Genomic DNA, 21,851 nt, shown 5'->3' on the forward strand with positions numbered 1-21,851 from the left:
AGACCTCTAGCAGATTGGAGGTTCTTGCCCATAACAGAGTTTAAATTGACTTAAAATGATAAAGTCGGTTTAAAACCAATTTACCCATCTTTAATCATTCCCTCAGTCCTGGAGAAAATAAAATGTGCGAAACACCAAAAAGATCTCAACATGTACATATGTACATAAATACCCTGTCTGAAATATTCCAATCAACTGAACAATCAAGACAATCATCTTTAACATAACAAGTTTTCTTATTCTGTGCAAGTACTGCAAACAGCTCATATTAGTAATCTGTTCTGCCTACTTAGTTTTACATCTTTGACTTCTACAACACCATCTCAACATTCCAGACAGAAGCAGGGGAATAAACATTGATTAAACTTCAAATGAAGTAGGCAACAAATACTGAGTTATGAGGTTGATATTTGGGAATAAATAAGACCTCTGAGAATTAAAGAACCTTCAGGATGAGGAAAAAGCTGAGTGAAAGAATGACAGAAGGAAAAAATAAAAAGGAATATACTATTTATACAGAAAACCGTAAGAGTTCTGTTTAAGTAAAAAGTGACTCTTAACTTTGTAGGACCATTTATTACCATTCAAACCAGTACATTAGGCAAGAGTTAGAAGTGACTTTTCTCCTTCACATTGAGGGAGGGGGCTTTTTCTGGGTGCATGTGAAGTGGTTGACCCTCTGACCCCTCTTATCTGCTTGCCAATTGCCACTAGGGAGCCAATACATTAAAAAAGCAATGGCAGAAAACTCCCCACCCACCATCATTCAGGAACAAAAAGGCTGGGATGGAGAAATGAAATAAAGTTATGTTTATGATTGGGCAAAAGGTACATTCTGATGTGAATTGGGGGGAATGGTTGGGGGGGGAGAAATGGGGTAAAGAAAGATGCCAACTGCTAAAATATTGGGGGAGAAAGAAGGAATCCTTTTCTGCTTCTTAAGTTGGAACCATGATACCAGTAAGGTGACAGGGAGATGTATATTTCTTGCCATAAAATGTGAAATAGCCTCCCAACAGCTGTTTGTCCCTTTGCCTTTGGCCACTTTTAAGCAGGCATATAAGACTCTATGATTCCAGCAGGCATTTTCTAGCCAAATAAAATGATGGTATGGTTCATATGGTGCTGATTTTACTTCTCTGTGTATCTTTTATTTTATTGAGAGGTTCATTTAAAATTTCATGGTGACTTGTGTTTTTAATTTCTAAGCCACCTTGATTTGGATTGTAATCATATCCAAATCAATGAATAATCTCAAAATAGTGTGCTAACCAGGTTGCACCAGTGTGGTAATCTCATCAAACAGCTGCACTAGACACGACTACACTGTGACACCAGGCCAGAGATAGGAAGCAGCACTGATCCAACAATTACAGCAATGGATCAACTCTGAAACAGGCAGGATATAAACTACAACTGCCAACCCTCTCCTCGAGAACACCGAACTGGATTAGATCTGGCCAATCACCAAGTTGGACACAAAACATTTATCTAGAGAGATAATCAGAAGCTTCCTAAAAGTGCAGAAAGCTCTCACTTCCAAGAGCAGGATGAATATAGAATAGAACATCATAAGCATCTCAAGAGTGCCCTCAAGTGGGAACTTGGTAACACAGGACAGAGAAAAGCAGCAGAAATGAAAAGCAAGGACAGAAGAGTCCTGCTGGATCAGACTGAAAACCTACTTAGTCCAGCATCCTGTTTCCAGAAGATGAGGGCACTCTCTTGCTGTCATCCCCCAGGGACACCAATTCAAAGGAATGGTGCAATTGATCTACATACTACAGTGGTACTTCGGGTTAAGTACTTAATTCATTCTGGAGGTCTGTTCTTAACCTGAAAGCCTGGTCAATTTCCAGTCCTCAAGTATGGAGGCCAACTGTGAAGGTCGAGTTTATGTTATAACACCAGCAATCTCCCATTTCAGTCCTTCATGAACCACCTGAACTGTTTGAACCACCTGAATTTGTTAATTTTTAAATTTGCCAGTAAACTGGAATCTCGTCTCACTATTTGCCTCAACACTCCTAACCCCTTCTTGGAAATCTCTGTTCAAGCACAGGTTATCTACTGGCAAAAATATCCACCCACCTTACATCTTACAAGTGAAAATGGATGCAAATAATTCATTAAGCTTCTTTGTAAACTTTTTATTTTCCTTTAGCACAGCTTCAACTCCTTGTTGTCTAGAAGTCCCACCTACCCACAAACTGATTTCCTGCTTCTGAAGTATGAAAAAGATTGGGGGGATATATTTTTAGGAATATGTTCCTAAAACTGCTACCCTCTAATTATTATTGGCTGCTTTCATTTCCTTTGCTGATTTTTTTCCCCTTTTTGTTTCCCTCATTCATTTGTGCAAAGGTTTCATTTTTTTGTAGAAGTTTTCATTTTCTGGCTTCCTTGACTCTACTCATGAACCATGCAAACATCCTCTTTGATTTGGTAGTAGCTTTACTGACTCGTGGTATACACTGTAGCTGAGAATCCATTTCTATGATTTTGAGCAACACCCAAGCCGTGTGCAGTTTTTTCACCCTACTGACTTTCCTTTTCAGTTGCCTTTTTACCAGCCCCATATTTTTAGGATGTTTCCTCCTTTGAAACCGAATGTGATCAGTTTGGATTTTGGATTTCCATGGCAACTGTCCACTTAGAAATATGTTGAATTTGTTAGTATAATGACCACCCATTTCTCACTGACGCAACAACACTGCCACTTCTTATGTGTCACTTGGGATTACGTCCAGGGTTTGCCTCCCCTCTGGTCGGTTCTATTTTGACATTCTTAATTATGATCTCTCTGACCATCTCCTCATGTGCAATAGAAACCTCAGAAAAAGAGGCAAAATCTAGTCCAATTCAGGGGACATCAATGCAGGCAGGAGAAGACAGCATTAGATTTATCCCGAATTGTGTCTTTTCTTCATTGCTCAAGTAGAAGGGGCAGGTGTATAGTGATATTACAGCAAAGAGCCTGTGACAGCTATTGCTTCTGAGGTGAGAGGAGACCTGTGACAGTTTAGAGTTACATTTTCCTGTTTTTTGGAAAGCCTTCTTCAGCACTGCACTAGCACAAGTCATGATGCACAAATACCTTCAAAACGTTTGTGGCTGTCATAGTCCTCTGAGCAGGGTACTTCGATGAATTTGTATTGTAAGCTTTCACCTTGATGGGCCAGTACTTCAGTAACTCCGTCTTCACCAAGCAAGTAGCTGCCACTCAGGAGGTAGCCGAGCATGGCAGATGACAGGAGGAATGCCACTTTCAGCCATTTCCGGCGTGAGTCTTTCTGGACACTGCCTTTCACGCCACTGAAAATTTTAAAAAAACAACAAAATCCTCTTGTAAGAGAACAGCAACTCCAACCACGGTGTTGCATTTTAATAAAGAGGTATTATTTGGGGAACAAGTCCATGCTTAATCCTCACCTGCAGAAATGGAGGCTATTGGAGCAAGTGAAATGGGCACTAGCAAGAGGAACATGCCAGTGATCTGACTTAAGAGTGCAGACAGAGGGCTAGATTTGACTAACCCAGGGTCTAGCAGACGCCAGCGCAAGACTCTTGCTAGTGTAATGGGGCTTCTCCCCACACAGACATGGCCTCCCACAAATCCAGTATGGAGTATCAGATGAAACCTTAGAACAGTGCATGATGCGGGAGGAGGGACACCTTTCCATCTTGCAAGCAAAAATTTTTGCACTGACAAATTCCATTCCAAGCATCTATAAATATGATTTGCAACATGTACTCTATAAATGAAGGAGATATACCGGTACTGAAAATCTTACTTTGTCGGTCACCTCTGCAGTCTATTAAACAGACTGTGCATATTAATCAAGAGCCAGGCAAAAGTTCAGAATTCATAGTATTTAGAAGTTGGTCCTTACTACAAGATCACCTAGGAGAGTACTGGCTTGTCATCATTTCAGCCATTTACAGATCTTCACCCTCAAAACCAGCAGTGGGGAACCTCTGGCCTGAATATTAGGCTTGCCGTGCCTCACCACTTGGCCCATGGCAGTCATTTCAGCCAAGCTACACTCGTCTAACCTACACCTCATGCCATATATGATGTCAGGTGTAGGGCAAGTAAAGATGCAGCTGGGCCAAAAGAGCTGATGAATGGTATCTACAAGTGCAAAGACCTGTGCAAGCCACTGTATACCCGGCTCTCCATCCATTAGCTGATTGGCAAGTTTTGTGGTGTGCTGTGCACCTGGCTTTGCAAGCACTGATAGTCAGACTTTGATTTCAAATTGCATGTGCCAAGGTTGGTCACCTGACATCAGGTGATTGACTGGAGGGTGACCTGTTAGGATCTGTCCCCCTCTGCCTGACCACTGCCACCTCCCCACCCTTGTTCTAAACACACATGGGCACAGAAGAAACCAGATACCATGGGCCAAGTATATGTGAACTCCAGCACAAGCCTATCAAAGTACAGTGGTACCTCGGGTTAAGAACTTAATTCCTTCCGGAGGTCTGTTCTCAACCTGAAACTGTTCTTAACCCGAAGCACCACTTTACCTAATGGGGCCTCCTGCTGCCGCTGCACCGCCAGAGCACGATTTCTGTTCTCATCCTGAAGCAAAGTTCTTAACCCGAGGTACTATTTCTGGGTTAGCAGAGTCTGTCACCTGAAGCATATGTAACCCGAGGTACCACTGTATACCTTTGACTCAAAAGCCTTGTTCAGATGGAGCTCCAAATCCATCATCCAATCTCAGCTGTGAGAAAAACAGCCTGAAGCTGCTGAAAAATTCATCCCGAACAATTCACTCTTCATTAATAAGACATGCTTTACTATAAATATCTGCTCCTCTGAATTCCATAGAGACTCTGAACACCTGTGCTCCACCTGTTCTCTCTGAATCAACATAATCAGTTAGTGGAGATGGAAAGGGTGTTTTTATAAGAAATGCTGCATACCCTCAATGCTTTATTGTGCCGTCCTTCCCCTTGAATATGGGGTTGAATCCAATGTTAGTTATACTCAGAGCAGATCCACTGAAATAGATAGGCATGCCTAATTTGTGTAATTGCAATGGGTCTATTCTGAATAGAGCTTAGTTAGATGCAACCCATGGTCTTCTCTTCTTTCCTCACAACAACTTGCAAGACAGATTAGGATGAGCATCTGTGACTGGTCCACAATTACCCAGTGAGCTTCAGGCTTCTCCCTTGGTCTAACGCCAGCACTGCAACTGCTGCTACTAGGCAATAATTGAGAGTGTGTTAAAGAAAAGGAACATAATGACCCTAAAGTAATGCAATGAGTCAGTGCTAGTAAGCTTGCTACAGGGGTGTCAAGCCCAAGTACTACGTGAAGAATACTCAAGAAAGTAATTAACACTCAGCAAAAAAGGGGGGGTTAGTTCTATAAAAAATTCAAATTCAGTGTACTACTAGTTACACACTTTCCCCCAATGTATTCATCTGTAATCTTCACCCATCACACTGAACAGAAGTACAAAGTATCATTTCACTACAAGTGCTTGTGTGAGTGTGTACATTTGTTGCTTTTTACTGCTCTATTATACACAGACCCTACACTCATTGAACTTTACATATGAACATATGTATGGCCCTGTAGTGTTTTCCACATGTGGCAGGCAACTGAAGGCCACGCCTTCTAAGATTCAGGCATCAACTGGGGGAAAAGCCAACATTCCTGACCCCACGCAGCAAGAAATAAGCAAGCTCCACCGAGCTCAACGGATCTTCCTCCAGTGAGTTTCATAGGTAAAAAAAAAAAAGGTAAAGGACCCCTGGACAGTTAAGTCCAGTCAAAGGCGACTATGGGGTTGCGGTGCTCATATAGGGTTACAACGGAGTAGTAGAAGCCGTATTTCCTGCTTACTGTCCCCAGCCTGGGCCTGGGACCACACTCAGGATGGATTTCCCTGCGCCGACACTCAACACAACCCCAACCCCATGCACACAGGGCTACTTGAAAAGAAGCCCCATTGAATTCATCAGAAGATTGCTCCTAGATTAGCACGCTAGGATCGCAGTCACACACTCCGAAGCCAAACCAACTGGAAAAAGTGTCTCCCTACCTATCAATAATGTGATGACATTATTGATATACGGGCAGGATGGTGGCATTGATGAGGACCAGGCGTTTAGCATTGGGGGGGGGGGCAAGGTTTGAGGGCGCTCTCCCGGGAGCGCAGCCCCTGGAGGGAGAAGAGGACAAAAGACGCGCGCACCCTCCTGACTCCGCTTGCAACTCGCAACCCTTGGTCCCCTCCGGCAGCGGCCACGCGGCGCCCGCCGGACAAAAGGAGGTACCTGCTGAGGCGGCGGCGCTCCTCCGCCCGAGCTCCTGCGCCAGCCCCGCCGCTCTCCGGAGTGCGGGAACCCGCTCGCCGCTGCGGAGCCATCGCGCGGGAACTGAGCAGCTGCGCACGGGGCGCGAGGATGTGTCAGCCTCAGAGCTTCCACTCCAAGCAGCCGGGAGCAGAAGGCGGGGGAGGGAGGGAGGGAGGGAGAGCGCGAGAGCGAGACACCGAGGAGATGGGGAAAGGTGGCGACCAATCGGCATTCTCCGTTCCCGGAGCGGAAGCTACAGAGGGAAGAATGTGCAGGCAGGAGCAGCCGATGACGGAAAGCGAGAGCAGCGCGGAAGGGCAGGGAAGATTAATCGAGGCTGCAGGCGGAATGGAGCGCGAAGGAGCGGAGGTGAGAAGGAGCGGAGTTGTTGTTGTTGTGGAAGAAGGTGGGCTGGCGCGCGCGGCGAAGAGGGGCAGCTCCCCGGGGGAGGAGAGGGAGCCCGAGCCGAAGGATGTTGGGGCCTGAGCGACCTGCGGCAGGATTACGTATAAGCTAAACAAGCTATAGCTTAGGGCCCCACTCTCTTGGGGGCCCCCCAAAAAAATTAAAGAAAAAAGAACTGGATGTACATTTCCAAAATATAAGATAAAAAATTAAATAAAACCTACATACAGCAGCAGTGTTTTGTGTTGTGTAGGCTCCTGTGATATAAGTGATGGGCCTCACCTGCTCCCTAAAATATCACTGCTTTGATCATTTCTATATATAAGGTGCCTACATTCTGCATGTGCAAATGGCTTTAGATACCTGTTAGGTCCATAAATTACCATATAGCGTATATTCAACACAAAAACCAGCGACAATTTGTTGTTGACAAAGGACAGCTGGACATAGAAAGGGCCCCATTACCTTCAGTAGCTTAGGGCCTCATCAAACCTAAATCCATCACCTGCCCCAGAGGCAGTGACTATTGCTGTGGTTGCCGTTTCCCATGACGTGTCTAGTGGCTGATGGGCCACGTCTGGGAAGGAGAGGGGGGAGGGTCACGTGTGTGGCAGCTGGGAGGGCTTGGCTTTAGGTGGAAACTTGTTTTGCTGCCAGGGTGTTTAGCCAGTCAATTGATGGGTGGTGGGGCAAGGGGTCTTTTCTGTCCCGTGCGCTGAAATTGATCCCAAAACGGAACGGGCAGATGCCACACTGTCTTGGCCCCTGCATCTTGCATGAATGCTCGCTTGACATCTTGCAGTCAAAATTAGCAGTTTCATTGATGGATATTTAAGTTAAGGGTACATTTAAACACAGTATCTTCCTGCATCATCATACGTGGACTTGGATTTATTGGTGACCTTGTTGTTGCCTGTGCATTGTTTTAAATATTTCCTCTTTTGAGGATAACCCATAGCTTAGTGCTAAAGTACATGCTTTGCATGCAGAAAGCCCCAGTTTTAATTTCTGGCATCACCAGGTAGGGACAAACCCTCTCTGAAATTTCGAAGGATCACTGATAGTCAGCAGAGACAATGCTGAAGAGTGAGTGAGTGAGTGAAGGAGCGTCTCCACCCCCATCATTCTGCCCGAACACTGAGATCTAGCGCCGAGGGCCTTCTGGCGGTTCCCTCACTGCGAGAAGCAAGGTTACAGAGAACCAGGGAAAGGGCCTTCTCGGTAGTGGCGCCTGCCCTGTGTAACGCCCTCCCATCAGATGTCAAAGAAAGAAACAACTATCTAACGTTTAGAGGACATCTGAAGGCAGCACTGTTTAGGGAAGTTTTTAATGACTGATGTTTTAATGCATTTTTAATCTTTTGTTGGAAGCCGCCCAGAGTGGCTGGGTAAACCCAGCCAGATGGGCAGGGTATAAATATTTTTTTATTATTATTGTGTGATGATGTGTGTGGTACAGTGATAAGCTATGGGACCTTCCTTCCTTCCTTAAATGTCAGTTTGCAGCTCAGATTATTTTGACATGTAGGGATCACCCAGAAAGGCTGAAGTAAGAGAATGTGCATATGCACCTCTCTTTCATGGGAATGAACAACATCCATTAGAGTGAATAGGGAAGGATAAAATGGTGCGGAAGCTATGTGCACTGCCTTGAACTCATTGGAAGAAAGGTGCAGTATACATGTAATTAACAACAGTGTGTATATCACAGTAATGATTATTGCCTATATGAAAATAAAGAATATGCAATTTATAAGGAACCAGATTTTCATCTTGGTTCCAATTATTCCATGGGAGGCTTCCATTTTTTTATATTCTTGTTCAATTATGTGAGTAAATGAGTCTCTTCACAATTTTCCTTCTTTTCCAGGTATAAGCACTTGGATTTGCTACTCACATCTGGAACATGGAAGAAAACAGAGTGATGGTTTCTTCTCCATTTGAACTGCACCTGGTGCACTTAGATCTCAAGGGAGCCCCACCAAAGGTCTCATACCTGGCAGAGGTAACACAATGTTGGTCTATGTAAATCAGAGATTTGAATCTCTGCTGATGTTAATTTGGTTGAATTTAGTTGCATCCAATGAGTTTAGTTTTTCCACTACCTTGTTCCATGTAGTCTGAGTTGTAGGTTTAATTGCATTTCTGTCTTGTTCTCCAATATGAAAAGATTCAATTGTTTCACCCCCTAAAGCAGGGGTATTTAAAACTGCCACTTCCTGATAATGCCTGCTGTGAAAACTAAGGTGTCTTACTGCATAATTAAAAAAAAAATTAAAAATAAATATTTAAAGATGAGCAGTAACAGGCTTTAGTGGACTACCCTAAGGAGGCATACAAAAAAAGGGCTGTATTTTATGTCATACAGATTCTAGTGTTTCAGATACAGCAAAAGGATTGCATTTATTGAAGCATTTTTACCCCAGCCAAAAAAAAGTTTCCAAGAATGGCTTACAAGTGTCAGTGCTAAAGCAGTCCCTGCCCTCAGGCCTGTAATCTAAAAGACATGACAGGAAAGAAGAAGGGATTGGAGTAGAGGAGTACGCTTGGAGCAGGGCTATCTCTCACACGCGAGAGCAGGAAATAACAATATAAGCATTCCCTAAGATGTGTTAATGTTTTACAAAGCTAAATTCCACACTAGCTGGATATTTCACATGTTTTGTGCAACCAACAGATCTTCCCATTGTTCCATGCCCTGGGTGCAAATGGCATTCTCCTTGAATATGAGGATATGTTCCCCTATGATGGGGAACTGAAACCACTTCAAGCAAATGACGCATACAGGTAAGGTAGATAGTAAGGTTTTCTAATTGCAGTTGTCTGACCAGAATAAAAACTGCCCTGCACGTAAACCCCTGAATGTATTTGCCTGTAATTTGGCATGTTTAACCTGCGCTGGGACTGCTACTGTGCCTGTAAATTTCATCCATACCTCCCTCAAGGGGGGGGGGAGGATCCATAGCCATTTTTAAAATTTCCCAATTTTGGGGTGGGGATAACAAAGTAGATTTCGATATGCTAAACCTCATCAGCCAGTTGGACCAAGTTGGGCTGTGTTCCAAATTGGGGTCTTAACTAGATTTTGTGGTTAGTGCACATCCTATATGTGTGTGTATGTGTGTTTGTGTAGGTGGCAGCCATTTTGCACACAGCAGACTGATGTGCTGCCTCTGACATACGTGTCATTTTTTGCCATGGAACAGGGCGGAATGGGCTTATGTGCACAATGACCCAGAACGCAACCCTCGCACAAACAGGGAGTTGCCTGTGTATATAAACAGTGAAATTTTTAACATGTTGAAATATACCATTGATAACAATGTTGTTTTCTATTGTTTTCTAGTTCCTCTGAGATTAAAGAGATTTTAAAGCTGGCCAAGTTACATGAGCTAGAGGTTGTCCCTCTGGTCCAGACCTTTGGACATATGGAGGTAAATGCCAGGATTCAAGTCACACACACTTGAATTTGATGGGCGTTGCTTTGGGTAAAGGGGGAGCTGTTAGTTTTACTACCTGTAGTGCAGTAGCAACCAGTGTAGTGGAGCAGAGTTGTGGGACACAATCCGACTTCAGGTCATGTGATGGTACAGTAAAGGGCTTTTATAATGCATCCTACTTGGCCCTAGCTTATTCAACTGGGGCATCTATAATCACTTGCAGAAGTCCTTTGCTTATGTCTTTGGTCACCCTTTTTGCTTCAGTTTGGTGACCACACCCATTACTTCTTGCTTCTCCTGCAGTTTGTCCTAAAGCACAAAGAATTCTGTCACCTACGGGAAGTGGCAATGTTCCCCAACACGGTGAATCCCCATAAAGAGGAATCCCTGAAGCTGGTCAACACAATGATAGAACAAGTGGTAGCACTGCATGATGATCTTCGATGGTTTCACATCGGCTGTGATGAGGTATAGTATGGGACCTGGAGCTGGAATCATTTCCAGTGCATTTAATGATGTCTTCCTTGACCCTGGACATGCTGGGCTGTCAAATTCTCTTAATCACGCAATAAACATCATCATAGCATGATCCACACTGGCTTATTCAGATGCACAGAGGTTGAAATTCTTTGGTTCTTAAGAGTGTGTGTGCGTGTGTTTAAATCCTTACTATGAGTTTTTAATGCATCAGGCCTTTATAGCTTTGAATACTGAACATTTTTTTTGTAACTACTATAGTTAGAAGGTAACCTTTCTACTTGTGTGACTGTTTCCTGATGTTTTAATGATAGGGAAATAAACACAGATGTCTTACAAGGGCTCCCCTATGTCTTCCTCAGCCATCACTGGGCCACTGGAAGGAAAAGAGAATTTGGCTGCCTAGAGTACAGAGCAATGAGTGAATCTTTGGATTCATGATCTGATTTCAGTTCATTTGTACTTCCTAGCTTTGGGCAGTTATTTTATATTGTCAGGTATTTTGTTAGAAGCAACACATTATAATTTGGAATAAATCATGCAGTGGAATAAATCAGGTTGGAAGAATTTGGCTTCAGAAGCTGGTCCTTTTATGTTGCGTTTTAATAGGGCCTATTGAAATCTGTGGTAGATGTGGTGGACTTGCTGAAATGAATGTCCACCAGTGAATTATCTCAGGTTTGGGTTTGTGCTTATCACATAGGAGATAGCCACCCAATCATATGTATGTGCCATTTTTGTTACATCACTGTAGATGCTGAAAAGGTGGTGTTTGCAGTGGCATGCCAAAAGCTGTATCTTGGGCATAGCAGTGCATTATAATCTTGCCACAGGTTACAAGGCCAGCATCCCAAAGACTTCTTTAAGTTACTGCTGTGCACCAAACCAGCTTGTAAAAGTCACCAGGAGCACTATTGCTCCTGTATGCCTGTTTTAGTTCCAAAGAAATGTTTATAAAAAGGCTAGCTGGAAAATTGTAGGCAGAGGGGGAGTTTACTGTGCTCTTTCCTCCTCTGCCTCTTGACTCTCAAACACCACCCATTAATTTCTCTCAGCTATATCCCCCCTTTCCTTTCTGTTGTATGGAGATAAAGCATACAATCGCTATGGGAATGCAACTCAAAATGGCTCCCCTGGGGTGATTGATCCCCACCCAGTACTTTGAAGCACATAGCCCTCATTCCACTAGCCTAGCAGGCATGAAAACTTTCAGCAGGGATGGCTGAATGCACAGTAAAGGTAAAGGGACCCCTGACCGTTAGGTCCAGTCGTGACCGACTCTGGGGTTGCGGCGCCCATCTCGCTTTATTGGCCGAGGGAGCCGGCTTACAGTTTCCAGGTCATGTAGCCAGCATGACTAAGCCACTTCTGGTGAACCAGAGTTGCACACGGAAACTCCCGCCAGAGTGGTACCTATTTACCTACTTGCACTTTGAAGTGCTTTTGAACTGCTAGGTTGGCAGGAGCAGGGACTGAGCAACGGGAGCTCACCCTGTCACGGGGATTCGAACCTCTGACCTTCTGATTGGCAAGCTCTAGGCTCTGTGGTTTAACCCACAGCGCCACCCTGAATGCACAGTAAGTGCTTCTAAATAGTATGGAGTGGGCAGTGATCCGCTGTCAAGGAAAACTGTTTTCATTGGCATAACTTTAGTAACTGCATTGTGTGCTCCAGCCCAAAGTCTGTGATAGCCATCAATGGAGCAGGAATATCCTTGTGAGAGAACTGCCTGTTTTTCTACATCACATTAAGCCATAGATCAAAACAAAGTGCAAACGAGCAGTGTGGTGGTTCATATTGTTGTGCAGTACTCAATATATAGTTCTCTGCTCTTTATTTTACTGTGCCACCAGGAAACAAGCCAGAGTCTGGCTTGTTGTGACGTCCACACCGAGGCTCATGGTTTGTTTCTTTCCAAACAAACCACAAGTGGTAACCATGGCTCTGTGCGTGTGCTTTGAGGAAAACAAACCACAAGCTCAGGTTCGGACAACATGACAAGTCAGACTCCCGCTTGCTTCCTCCATGGCACAGTAGGAACTGGAAATGGGAGAGGTCCAAGAGGGAACTTGACAACAGCATACACCATCGTGCTGCTTGTTGACATCAAACCATAGTTTGTTTTAAACTATAGCTTAATGCGACACGTGAATCAGGCCAGTAACTAGTATGTTGTTGGTACTGAAAAATAAATGAATTGATAAATGGTGCTTAGCAGAATAGCAGTAAACGAAGAATGCATTGGTTGGTGTCTCCAGGTGTATTATCTGGGTGAAGGAGAAGAGTCCAAACAGTGGCTGCAGGAAGAAGAAAATACAATAGAAAAACTGTGCCTGTCCCACATGAAAGCCGTGGCCAGCCATGTAGTCTCAGCCTGCCCTACAGTGAAACCTATTGTGTGGGATGACATGCTGAGGGGAATGAGCGAAAAAACACTGAGAGGTATGTTGTCACCAGAAAGGGAGTCTCACAGAAAAAATGATCAACATAATTCATTTCTGGCAGGTCAGAATTCATTGTGGTTTCAGAGTTAGCTTCAGATGTATTGAAAGGAAGACACCTTTATTGGAGGGAGTGGATACTTTCAAATGCCACAAAGAAGCACTCTGAGCATTTAAAATAAAACACCAGGGCTTTTCTTCAGCTGGAACTCACCAGAACTGAGTTACGGCACCACTTTGGTGCATACCGGCAGCCCTTAAGGCTGTGCAGTGGGAGTGAAGAGGAGAAGGTGGGTGCTCCCCTAAAATTTCAAAGCTCAACAACTTTGGGTGGGTGCTCAGCAAGGATATACTTGCTGCAGTATCCTCATCCAGTATGTCCACATAGAACTGTGCTGTATTTTGCGGGATCCAAATCCTCAGAGAAAATTAATAGGTTAAAAACACTAAGTGCAAATAGTAATTTTAAAAAGCCATGCCAGGTCAAATTTCTGTGGTTTGAACTTTAATTATTCAGGAGAAATCAAAAAATCAAAAAGATATAGAACTCACTTGCATTAAAATTATAGGATGTAAACCTGTTAATGATTATAACCATCAATGGAAAGATTGTTTGATGTCGATGTTAATTAATTATTTTCCAAATATATACATATTAAAGTACTCCTGTTTAAAATGGCAAGGAAGAACAGGAAAATTTACAATAGAAGCTTAGCGTAGCCTAATTAAATGTATCTGAATAAGATATAAATGTACCAATATTTCCAGTTTTTGTGTTGAATCACAGGGAAAGTTATGTGCCAGTTTAATAATGAACTGTGGGATTGGATCTCACTTACTGTCTTATTAGTGTACTGCTTGTTCTGTGCTTTATCATTGGCCCACTACATTAGGAGGGACTGGGAATTCGATACATATTTTTTCTTAAGTTTTTGGGTGTTTGAAATTATCACCAACCAATTTCCTTTATACAAATCTCTACACAAATACAACTGAGAAATACAATGAGTCATATTTGTTTCTTTCCAGAGTCTGGGATAGCACAGCTTGCAGAGCTGATGATCTGGGACTACTCCCCGGACCTTGATGTGGATAGTAAAGGTTTGCATTGCTTTGTGACTTTGCTTGAAAAAGGGAAATGCGTTCAGTCACTGTCTGAAGTATAGAATTACTCCTCTTCTCACAGTGGCCAACCAGATGCCTATGGCAAGTCTGCAAGCAGAACCAGAACAGAATCAAGCAGTCTCCCCACTTGCAATTCACATCAACTGGTAAACAGAAGCATATGGCCTTTGACAGTGGAGGTAGAATATAACTAACGTGCACAGCTGTCAACTTTCAGATTTGAAAATAAGGGATCAGGAGCCTCGAAAATAAGGGATCAGCAGCTTCACCTGTCCCGGGGACAGTCTACGGGATATCTAACAATCCAGGATAGCAGCGGGAAGCAGTGGGAAACAGCACTGGAATAAGGAAATTTCCTGCAAAAAAAGGGAAGGTTGACAGCTATGCTAATGTGGCTAGTGGCAAAGTTTAGGAAAACATTTTAACAGCAGACACTGGAAACAGGAAATTGTCAAGGAATGAGAGTGAACCTGTCTTCTTATTCGGGGAGCAGCCATCTTGATTTAAATGTCAAGACCATACCAAAGTTGGGGTACTTGGGTGGGGGGGGGGCGGGGAGGAGTAAGGAATGTTGATTGGATATCCTTATGGGTACTTTGAAAAAATGATAGTGATGTGGCATGAAGTCACTCCAGTTTGGTCACGTGGAATGTACTTATCACAAGCTATTTTTATTCATATTCCGAAGGCACAATTTTGACATCCAGCCAAGTGATGTTTGACATTCCTCCTCACTGGCTTATTTCTTATCGTGAAGACAGAGGAGCTTAGACAGTGCTAGTAGATATTCTTCAGCGCCCAAAGAAGGAATGGGGGGGGGGATACTAAGCAGAATTGTCCCATTGAGACAATAGCATAGGACATTTTAATCATTTTTAATTTAGGTCATTTGAATTATCTGTTTTAAACATGAGCACACCAGATAAAGTAATGTGTGGACAATAATCCATGTATTACTTTCTCCAATGTAATTGAAATCTGAGACTGGTTCAGCATTGCCTCACAATAAGTGGGTTGTGAGTAGTTTTAACTTTTCTAGCTAATGAAGAGGCTTACCCTACGGAATATACATAATCCTTAAACAGTGGTACCTCAGATTAAGAACTTAATTCGTTCCGGAGGTCTGTTCTTAACCTGACACTGTTCTTAACCTGAAGCACCACTTTAGCTAATGGGGCCTCCTCCTGCCGCTTCGCTGCCGCTGCATGATTTCTGTTCTCATCCTGAAGCAAAGTTCTTAACCCGAGGTACTATTTCTGGGTTAGTGGAGTCTGTAACCTGAAGCGTATGTAACCTGAAGCATCTGTAACCCAAGGTACCACTGTAGATCTGTGAGTCTTACTAGCAAATGTAGCTGCATTTAGGAACGTTGCCTTTTTTATCACAAGTCTGCCAGTTTCTTCTTTCCACTTGGTACAAGTTGGACCCAGTCGTGTATCAGCAGAAGATTGTTTATACACTGCCCTTGAACTGTGGACTTTCCTGTCTCTCCCTTTACTTCTAGCAACTCTCATAAAAAAGTACCAGAAGTGTGACTTCTCAAAGCTGTGGTTTGCTAGTGCTTTTAAAGGGGCCACAGGAGTCAACCAGTGTCTGACCCTCATTGGACACCACCTTAAAAACCATGAGAAGTGGTTGAAAGTGGCTGAAAGCAGTCCTGCTGGTATCATCCAAGGAATCATCCTGACCGGTTGGCAAAGGTAATGAAATGTTACACAAGGGGATTAAGAGAGCGATAGCATTAATGAATACATTGAACACTACAGAATCTCTCCTCTTAAGAAGGATTCTGAAGCCAAGAGTCGAACTTGGACAGCACACACTTTTTTGAGACCATATAAATTCTGAGGCGAAGCCTTTAAAATGCAGAAATTTCAGAAACAGAAGGAGAGTCGTCAGCTTGTGGAGGAACTTTTCCTCTCACCATTGGCTTCTGTTGTTTCTGCTTCCCACCCCATTGTGGGTCCTGCTTTACATTTTCTTTTCTGTTTTTTGCCCCAACTCCTTCCCCACCTTCTTTAAAGTCCCAGACTTCCTTTTTCATTTCATCGTTTCATCCTAAAAGAATAAACTGTTCTGCAAGAGGAACAGATCATATGACTCAAATTCAGTTTATATACAGGTGCAGCATTTACTCAAAACTGCTGAACTTTCCATTTTCTGTCACAGATGCATCATGATGGAAAAGCACATGCAGCTAGATTCCTTACATTCTGTGGGCTCCATAGATTCGTTTTAATAAAGTTCCTAAAGTTTCTGGGGCGACTGCAGATGCCTGCACCGCTTCAGTCCCTTGCTTATATTGCCTCTCACTGAATCGCTCTGCATTTTCTTCTCTAGGTATGACCACTTCTCTGTTCTGTGCGAGCTTCTGCCTGTAGGAATCCCATCATTAGCCGTATGTCTCCAGGCACTAAAGAACGGTATAGAATTACTCTCTCCTCAGTCAGATCTAAATCATGTGCACAGGATCCTGAAAACACTGCAAGATTATTAGCATCAGAATTTGTACATTCCTTTGGAATAACTGCTTAACTTAAATACATTTTTTCCCCTTATTGCCCAGGAATATATTAGAGCTATACTCTAGAATGGGTAGCCAAGTTCCTTTACTTCATGCATTGTCTCATGTCGCGATTAACAAGAACCTGTGAGGTATTCTTTTTTCAGTGGCAAAAGTGATTTGCCCTGAAGGAGTCCAGGACTCTTCATGACCTTCAGCCTTTCACATCTGAAATCAGTACTGGTTACTAGATAATAATAGTTGCTAAGACCAGTCAAGCATACTTCGTGACTAATGCCCATACATAACAGTATTAAGTAGTTAAAACAGTTCTTTATGTTTGTGTCCGTTCCCCACCCACCCGCCTCTGCAAGCTATAATCTTTCTGTCTATTAGAGATTCCATAAAACATGACTGGTTCAACTAAGGCAGAGGTGGGCTTGCAGACTAACTTGTTAAGACTTTCCTCTGAGGAAACATTTTGAGTCACAAGCACCAGGCTATGAGTGAGTTGCCACAAGGTGGCAACATTGGATAGTACAGGCCAAAGGAAAAGCTTCAGAAGGTGTAAAAGGTAAAGGTACCCCTGCCCGTACGGGCCAGTCTTGACAGACTCTAGGGTTGTGCGCCCATCTCACTCAAGAGGCCGGGGGCCAGCGCTGTCCGGAGACACTTCCGGGTCACGTGGCCAGCATGACAAAGGTGCTATGGCGAGCCAGAGCCGCACACGGAAACGCCGTTTACCTTCCCGCTAGTAAGCGGAACCTATTTATCTACTTGCACCCGAGGGTGCTTTCGAACTGCTAGGTTGGCAGGCGCTGGGACCGAACAACGGGAGCGCACCCCGCCACGGGGATTCGAACCGCCGACCTTTCGATCGGCAAGCCCTAGGCGCTGAGGCTTTTACCCACAGCGCCACCCGCGTCCCTTCAGAAGGTGTGGTGCTGGGCAAAAGCTTTGTGTTCCCCAGTCCCATCAGCTTTATTGCAACTTGATTTCAAAAAAAGTATGCTCGGGATCATACCCTAAAATCAAAACCCACCTATCTATATAAAACTAGGCTGCCTTTTCTCTGTTCTAAATAGCTGGCTGGGTTCTGAGCCATCATTAACTTATGAAACCTATTAAAATGATTTCTAGCCTACCCTTCATGATACAAATCCTTCTAAGACCTCTAGGAATCACAATGTTTTTTAAACTTGGGTGACCTAGGGTCATAATTTCATCCTTTAATAGCAGTGGGTTTTATACATGCAGGAACACACACACATCACTAGGCCAGTTTTGTGTCCCGTTTAAGGTTTTACACTTAAAACAAAAGCAGCAATTCCTCTCTCTTTGGTCCTCCCAAGGTGGCTATTCAGAAAAGGTGAAAGAAGATGTAGAAAAATCCCTGGGGATCTCCAGTTTGGAAATAGACACTTATATGAGGTAATAGCCCCAACTTCTAGATTGCAACAGCATTTCTGGCAGCAATATTACGGGGAGTGGGGAATGTGCAAGCCCCTTTCGCTTTCAGGCCCCATGGGTATCAGGCCCAATACGTTAGGGACAAAGTTCACACTTGCCCAATTCTCTTCTTGAACAGTGACATCTCAGGGACTTTCCCGGGAAGTGAAATTCTCTCGCTGGTGACACAAATTACATTCTACCTCAAGCCCTCAGTGGATGAACTTCTGGAAAACAACAGGTGAGGAACAAAGAGGAGGAGCTGACACTCCGTCATGTAGAGCTATAATCAATCATGTTGCCACATAAAATGTTTTATCTTTTTACTGTGTATTAACTTAAGGACTTAAAAGTTATTTTTCCTTGCATAAGCAAGAACTGGAGGGGGGGATTCCACCATATCGCTTTAACCATCCTAACTGTTACTATATGCTTACATGATGATAAAGAGTTACTACTCTTATAAATGTTAAATCTTACAGTTGGACCTACAGTATCTGATATCTCTCAGTCTGCCCTGTAGCTTTTCAGTTCCATTCACACCCATATGTTCTTTAATTATTTTTGTATTCTTATTATTTATTTAATTTGTATACTGCCCTTCATCTGAGTATCACAGGGCAGTTCACAACATAAAAAAATACAAAACGAGAACAAAAGATACGTAATAAAAATGAAAACAAACCAATACTCCCCCTCCCACATATATTTATGGCTTATCACTTTTAGGTATGTCACAGGCTGGTTCAGCCCCTACCACAGAAAGAGGAAGAAGATCCATCCCATAATGATTCATCACTTTCAGCCAGATGCACTAAGGTAACTAAAAATCTCTGATTCCTTGCAAAGTTTGTGTTTTGAAGATTATCTTGGGACAGGGATATTAAAAGTTCATGATCTTATTCTTAACAATTGGCGTTAGAAACTTCCATGTTGAGGATGCCATTTTGGACAGTGCATTTAAGTACCTCGCTCACTCAAATTCACAAATGCTCAAATAGTCAATCGTTACTTTATTAGAACACCAACAGCACCAAAGCAAGGAAATAGATCTAAAACCTTATTGTTTTCCTGCCACTCCAACCATTGGCTGAACTGCTGTGAAGTAATGGACTCTTCACAAATATTCGAGTTACTAAGGCCAAAGGCTCAGAGTAGTACTAAAAAAAGCCACTCCCCTATAAACTAGTGAAAATGCTTCTTTGTTAAACGTATTTAAGAATACATGGTGGAAGGGGGAAGTAGCATTCCTGACTGGTTAACAAACATCACCCCTACCCTCAGACAGCTATTATAAACATTATGTAACCAGCAATGAAGCCTTGCTATAAGTAAAGATTAGTCTCTTGTACAGTGGTGCCTCGCAAGACGAAAAGAATCCGTTCTGAGAGTCTCTTCGTCTAGCGGTTTTTTCGTCTTGCGAAGCAAGCCCATTGACGGATTAGCGGATTAGCGCTATTAGCGGCTTTTAGCGGCTTATCAGCTTAGCGGATAAGCGGCTTAGCAGCTTAGAAAAGGGGGGGAAGGGGAAAAAACCCCGCAGGAACTCGCAAGACATTTTCGTCTTGCGAAGCAAGCCCATAGGAGATTCGTTTTGCGAAGCACCTCCAAAACGGAAAACTCTTTCATCTAGTGAGTTTTCCGTCTTGCGAGACATTCGTCTTGCGGGGCACCACTGTACTGTATTGCCATTAATTGTGTTAATTCTAGTTCTAGTGCAGCTTCCCCCCCCCAAAAAAAACAACAAAAAACATTTAAGAGCTGCAGGGGTATAGCAAGAAATCCTGAGACTAGAGAAACCTTTTAGCAGTCATGGTGAATAGGCTACTTCACTTTTTAACCTGCATTCTGCAAGCAGTGACTTTCTCATCCAATCCCTCTCCCCACTTTACAAAATACAATACAGTGGTACCTTGGGTTAAGAACTTAATTCGTTCTGGAGGTCCGTTCTTAACCTGAAACTGTTCTTAACCTGAGGTACCACTTTAGCTAATGGGGCCTCCCGCTGCCACACAATTTCTGTTCTCATCCTGAAGCAGAGTTCTTAACCCAAGGTACTATTTCTGGGTTAGCGGAGTCTGTAACCTGAAGCGTCTGTAACCCGAGGTACCACTGTAGTGAAACGAGCTATATTAGCATAAACTAATCTCCTGCTAATCTATCTACTGCTGGTGTGTTGCATCTAAACCATAAAATTAACCTGATTTTATGATCACAAAAGGTGCTATGGTTTTAGCTGCTGGTGACTTTGGCTAATTTGGCTGTAGAGATTTTTGTATTTGCAAAAAAATATTAAAAAATACAATAGTAGGATCTTATTATATGTGTCTCAAGTGTGTGTTTTTTTGTGTGTGTGTGTGTGTGTGTGTGTGTGTGTGTGTGTGTGTATTCAAGTAGTTTTCCTTACTGGATTTTACCCACTAGCTCTCTGCAGTATTGTGAAAGGCTCCCTCTTCCCATAGGATGTAGAACCTTTAAATGTAGCCTTCAGTAACTTTTAACATCTCTTAAGAATCAGCCTAATCTTTGGTTTAGTTAGGTCTACATCACATGGCAATATATTAAATTCTGCTGCCGGTTTCTTCTTAGGCTTTTGACCAAGTGGACTACTGTGACCCAAGAGCTCCAAACAGCAATGGAAAAGACATTCTTTATATCTGCTGCAGAAGAATGGATGGAGGAGAATGTCCAACCCAGCCTGCAAAGACTACAGGGAACAGTCGATGATCTGGACAGAGCAATACAGGAATTATCCTAGTACTCTTACAGACAGCTTTGCAGATTTGAAGCCCAGCATGGTACAGCTAGCATTATGCAGCTAGATTAGCATGTGTACGCCGGGGAGATGCTCTTCAGGTGCAGAGATGAGTCTGTTGCACTAACAGGCTTGGAATTAATCTTAAAAAGAAATTTTGAAGAGATACCTACTGCCTCGGGTCTTTCCCTTTCTTCTGAAAATGTACCAGCAATCAACTGTGTGCGTAGAGTCGCGCTGGGTAGAAGTGAGAGCAGGCGTCAAGATTTCTCATGGATTTGTTAAGATTGATTGCAAACTTTTACAATTTAAAAACCTGTGCACAGACACTTTAAATAAAATTTTAAAAAGTTGCACAATCCATTTATTAGTATGCTTTGAACATTTCCACTGGTGTGCTGGGGAAGCCTCATTATGCCCTCGAACAGATTTCTCAAGAAGGAAGCAGAAATAAGTTGCCCAAAGCAGATCAGAAGCAAATGTTCTTAGTTTCTTCATTCTGGCCCCAACACCTGCTGCTGCCATGAGAGCTGGGCTGCAGATGGTGTTGGCTCTGCACAGCCCCTGCTGCTGGATGGTTGTTTTGCACACTTAAGCTAATGATTCCACAGGTACCCAGTGTAAGAAGGTGAGAACACAAGTGAAACCGCAAGAGGACATCTAAGCTCTTGTCTAAAAGTAGCCAGGAGCTAGATAAAAGCATCTTTTTGCTGCTAAGAAACAATCTCAGATTTCATCAAATGAAACACCTAATCCCTCACATTTAATATTTTACATGTTTCCAAAACATTCATTGGTCTAATTAATGGTTTAAAGCTTGCCGACAGAATCAAGAGGAATGGATCAGATCAGAAACAGTACACTTTGCAAGCCAAAACATTAAACACAGTTCAGCAAAGGTATTTGCACTGCAATCCTATGCACCTCTCATCAG

The 21,851-nt window shown here is 43.1% G+C and overlaps 2 protein-coding genes across 3 annotated transcripts in view; one reads left to right on the top strand and one right to left on the bottom strand.

Moving 5' to 3' along the window:
* Positions 1 to 7,307, bottom strand: part of OGFOD3 (2-oxoglutarate and iron dependent oxygenase domain containing 3) — a 41,189-nt gene extending 33,882 nt beyond the window's left edge. The window contains exons 1-2 of one of the 2 annotated variants that reach the window (XM_082204575.1): positions 7,192 to 7,307; positions 3,098 to 3,315 (exon numbers count right to left, since the gene is read on the bottom strand). In XM_082204575.1, coding sequence (XP_082060701.1) covers positions 3,098 to 3,242 — 145 coding nt within the window. In that variant the 5' untranslated portion in view covers positions 3,243 to 3,315; positions 7,192 to 7,307. Of the gene's footprint in view, positions 1 to 3,097; positions 3,316 to 6,300; positions 6,482 to 7,191 lie in introns of those variants that run through there. The other variant, XM_082204574.1, reaches the window with a different exon arrangement.
* Positions 6,578 to 21,280, top strand: HEXD (hexosaminidase D). The gene is made up of 13 exons (XM_082204205.1): positions 6,578 to 6,690; positions 8,597 to 8,731; positions 9,404 to 9,513; positions 10,073 to 10,160; positions 10,470 to 10,634; positions 12,903 to 13,086; positions 14,115 to 14,186; positions 15,715 to 15,910; positions 16,551 to 16,633; positions 18,066 to 18,144; positions 18,302 to 18,403; positions 18,892 to 18,981; positions 20,752 to 21,280. The coding sequence occupies exons 2-13, from the start codon at positions 8,633 to 8,635 to the stop codon at positions 20,918 to 20,920; spliced, it is 1,437 nt and encodes a 478-aa protein (XP_082060331.1). The 5' UTR covers positions 6,578 to 6,690; positions 8,597 to 8,632; the 3' UTR covers positions 20,921 to 21,280.
* The last annotated feature ends 571 nt before the right edge of the window (positions 21,281 to 21,851 follow it).

Source organism: Podarcis vaucheri, assembly GCF_965113315.1.
Source record: "Podarcis vaucheri genome assembly, chromosome: 2".
Classification (NCBI taxonomy): domain Eukaryota; kingdom Metazoa; phylum Chordata; class Lepidosauria; order Squamata; family Lacertidae; genus Podarcis; species Podarcis vaucheri.

Coding starts and splice junctions, on each gene's coding strand:
- HEXD (XM_082204205.1), top strand. CDS start 8,633: ATGGAAGAAAACAGAGTGATGGTTTCTTCTCCATTTGAACTGCACCTG. Junction 8,732..9,403: donor AGGTCTCATACCTGGCAGAG/GTAACACAATGT, acceptor TGCAACCAACAG/ATCTTCCCATTGTTCCATGC. Junction 10,161..10,469: donor AGACCTTTGGACATATGGAG/GTAAATGCCAGG, acceptor CTTCTCCTGCAG/TTTGTCCTAAAGCACAAAGA.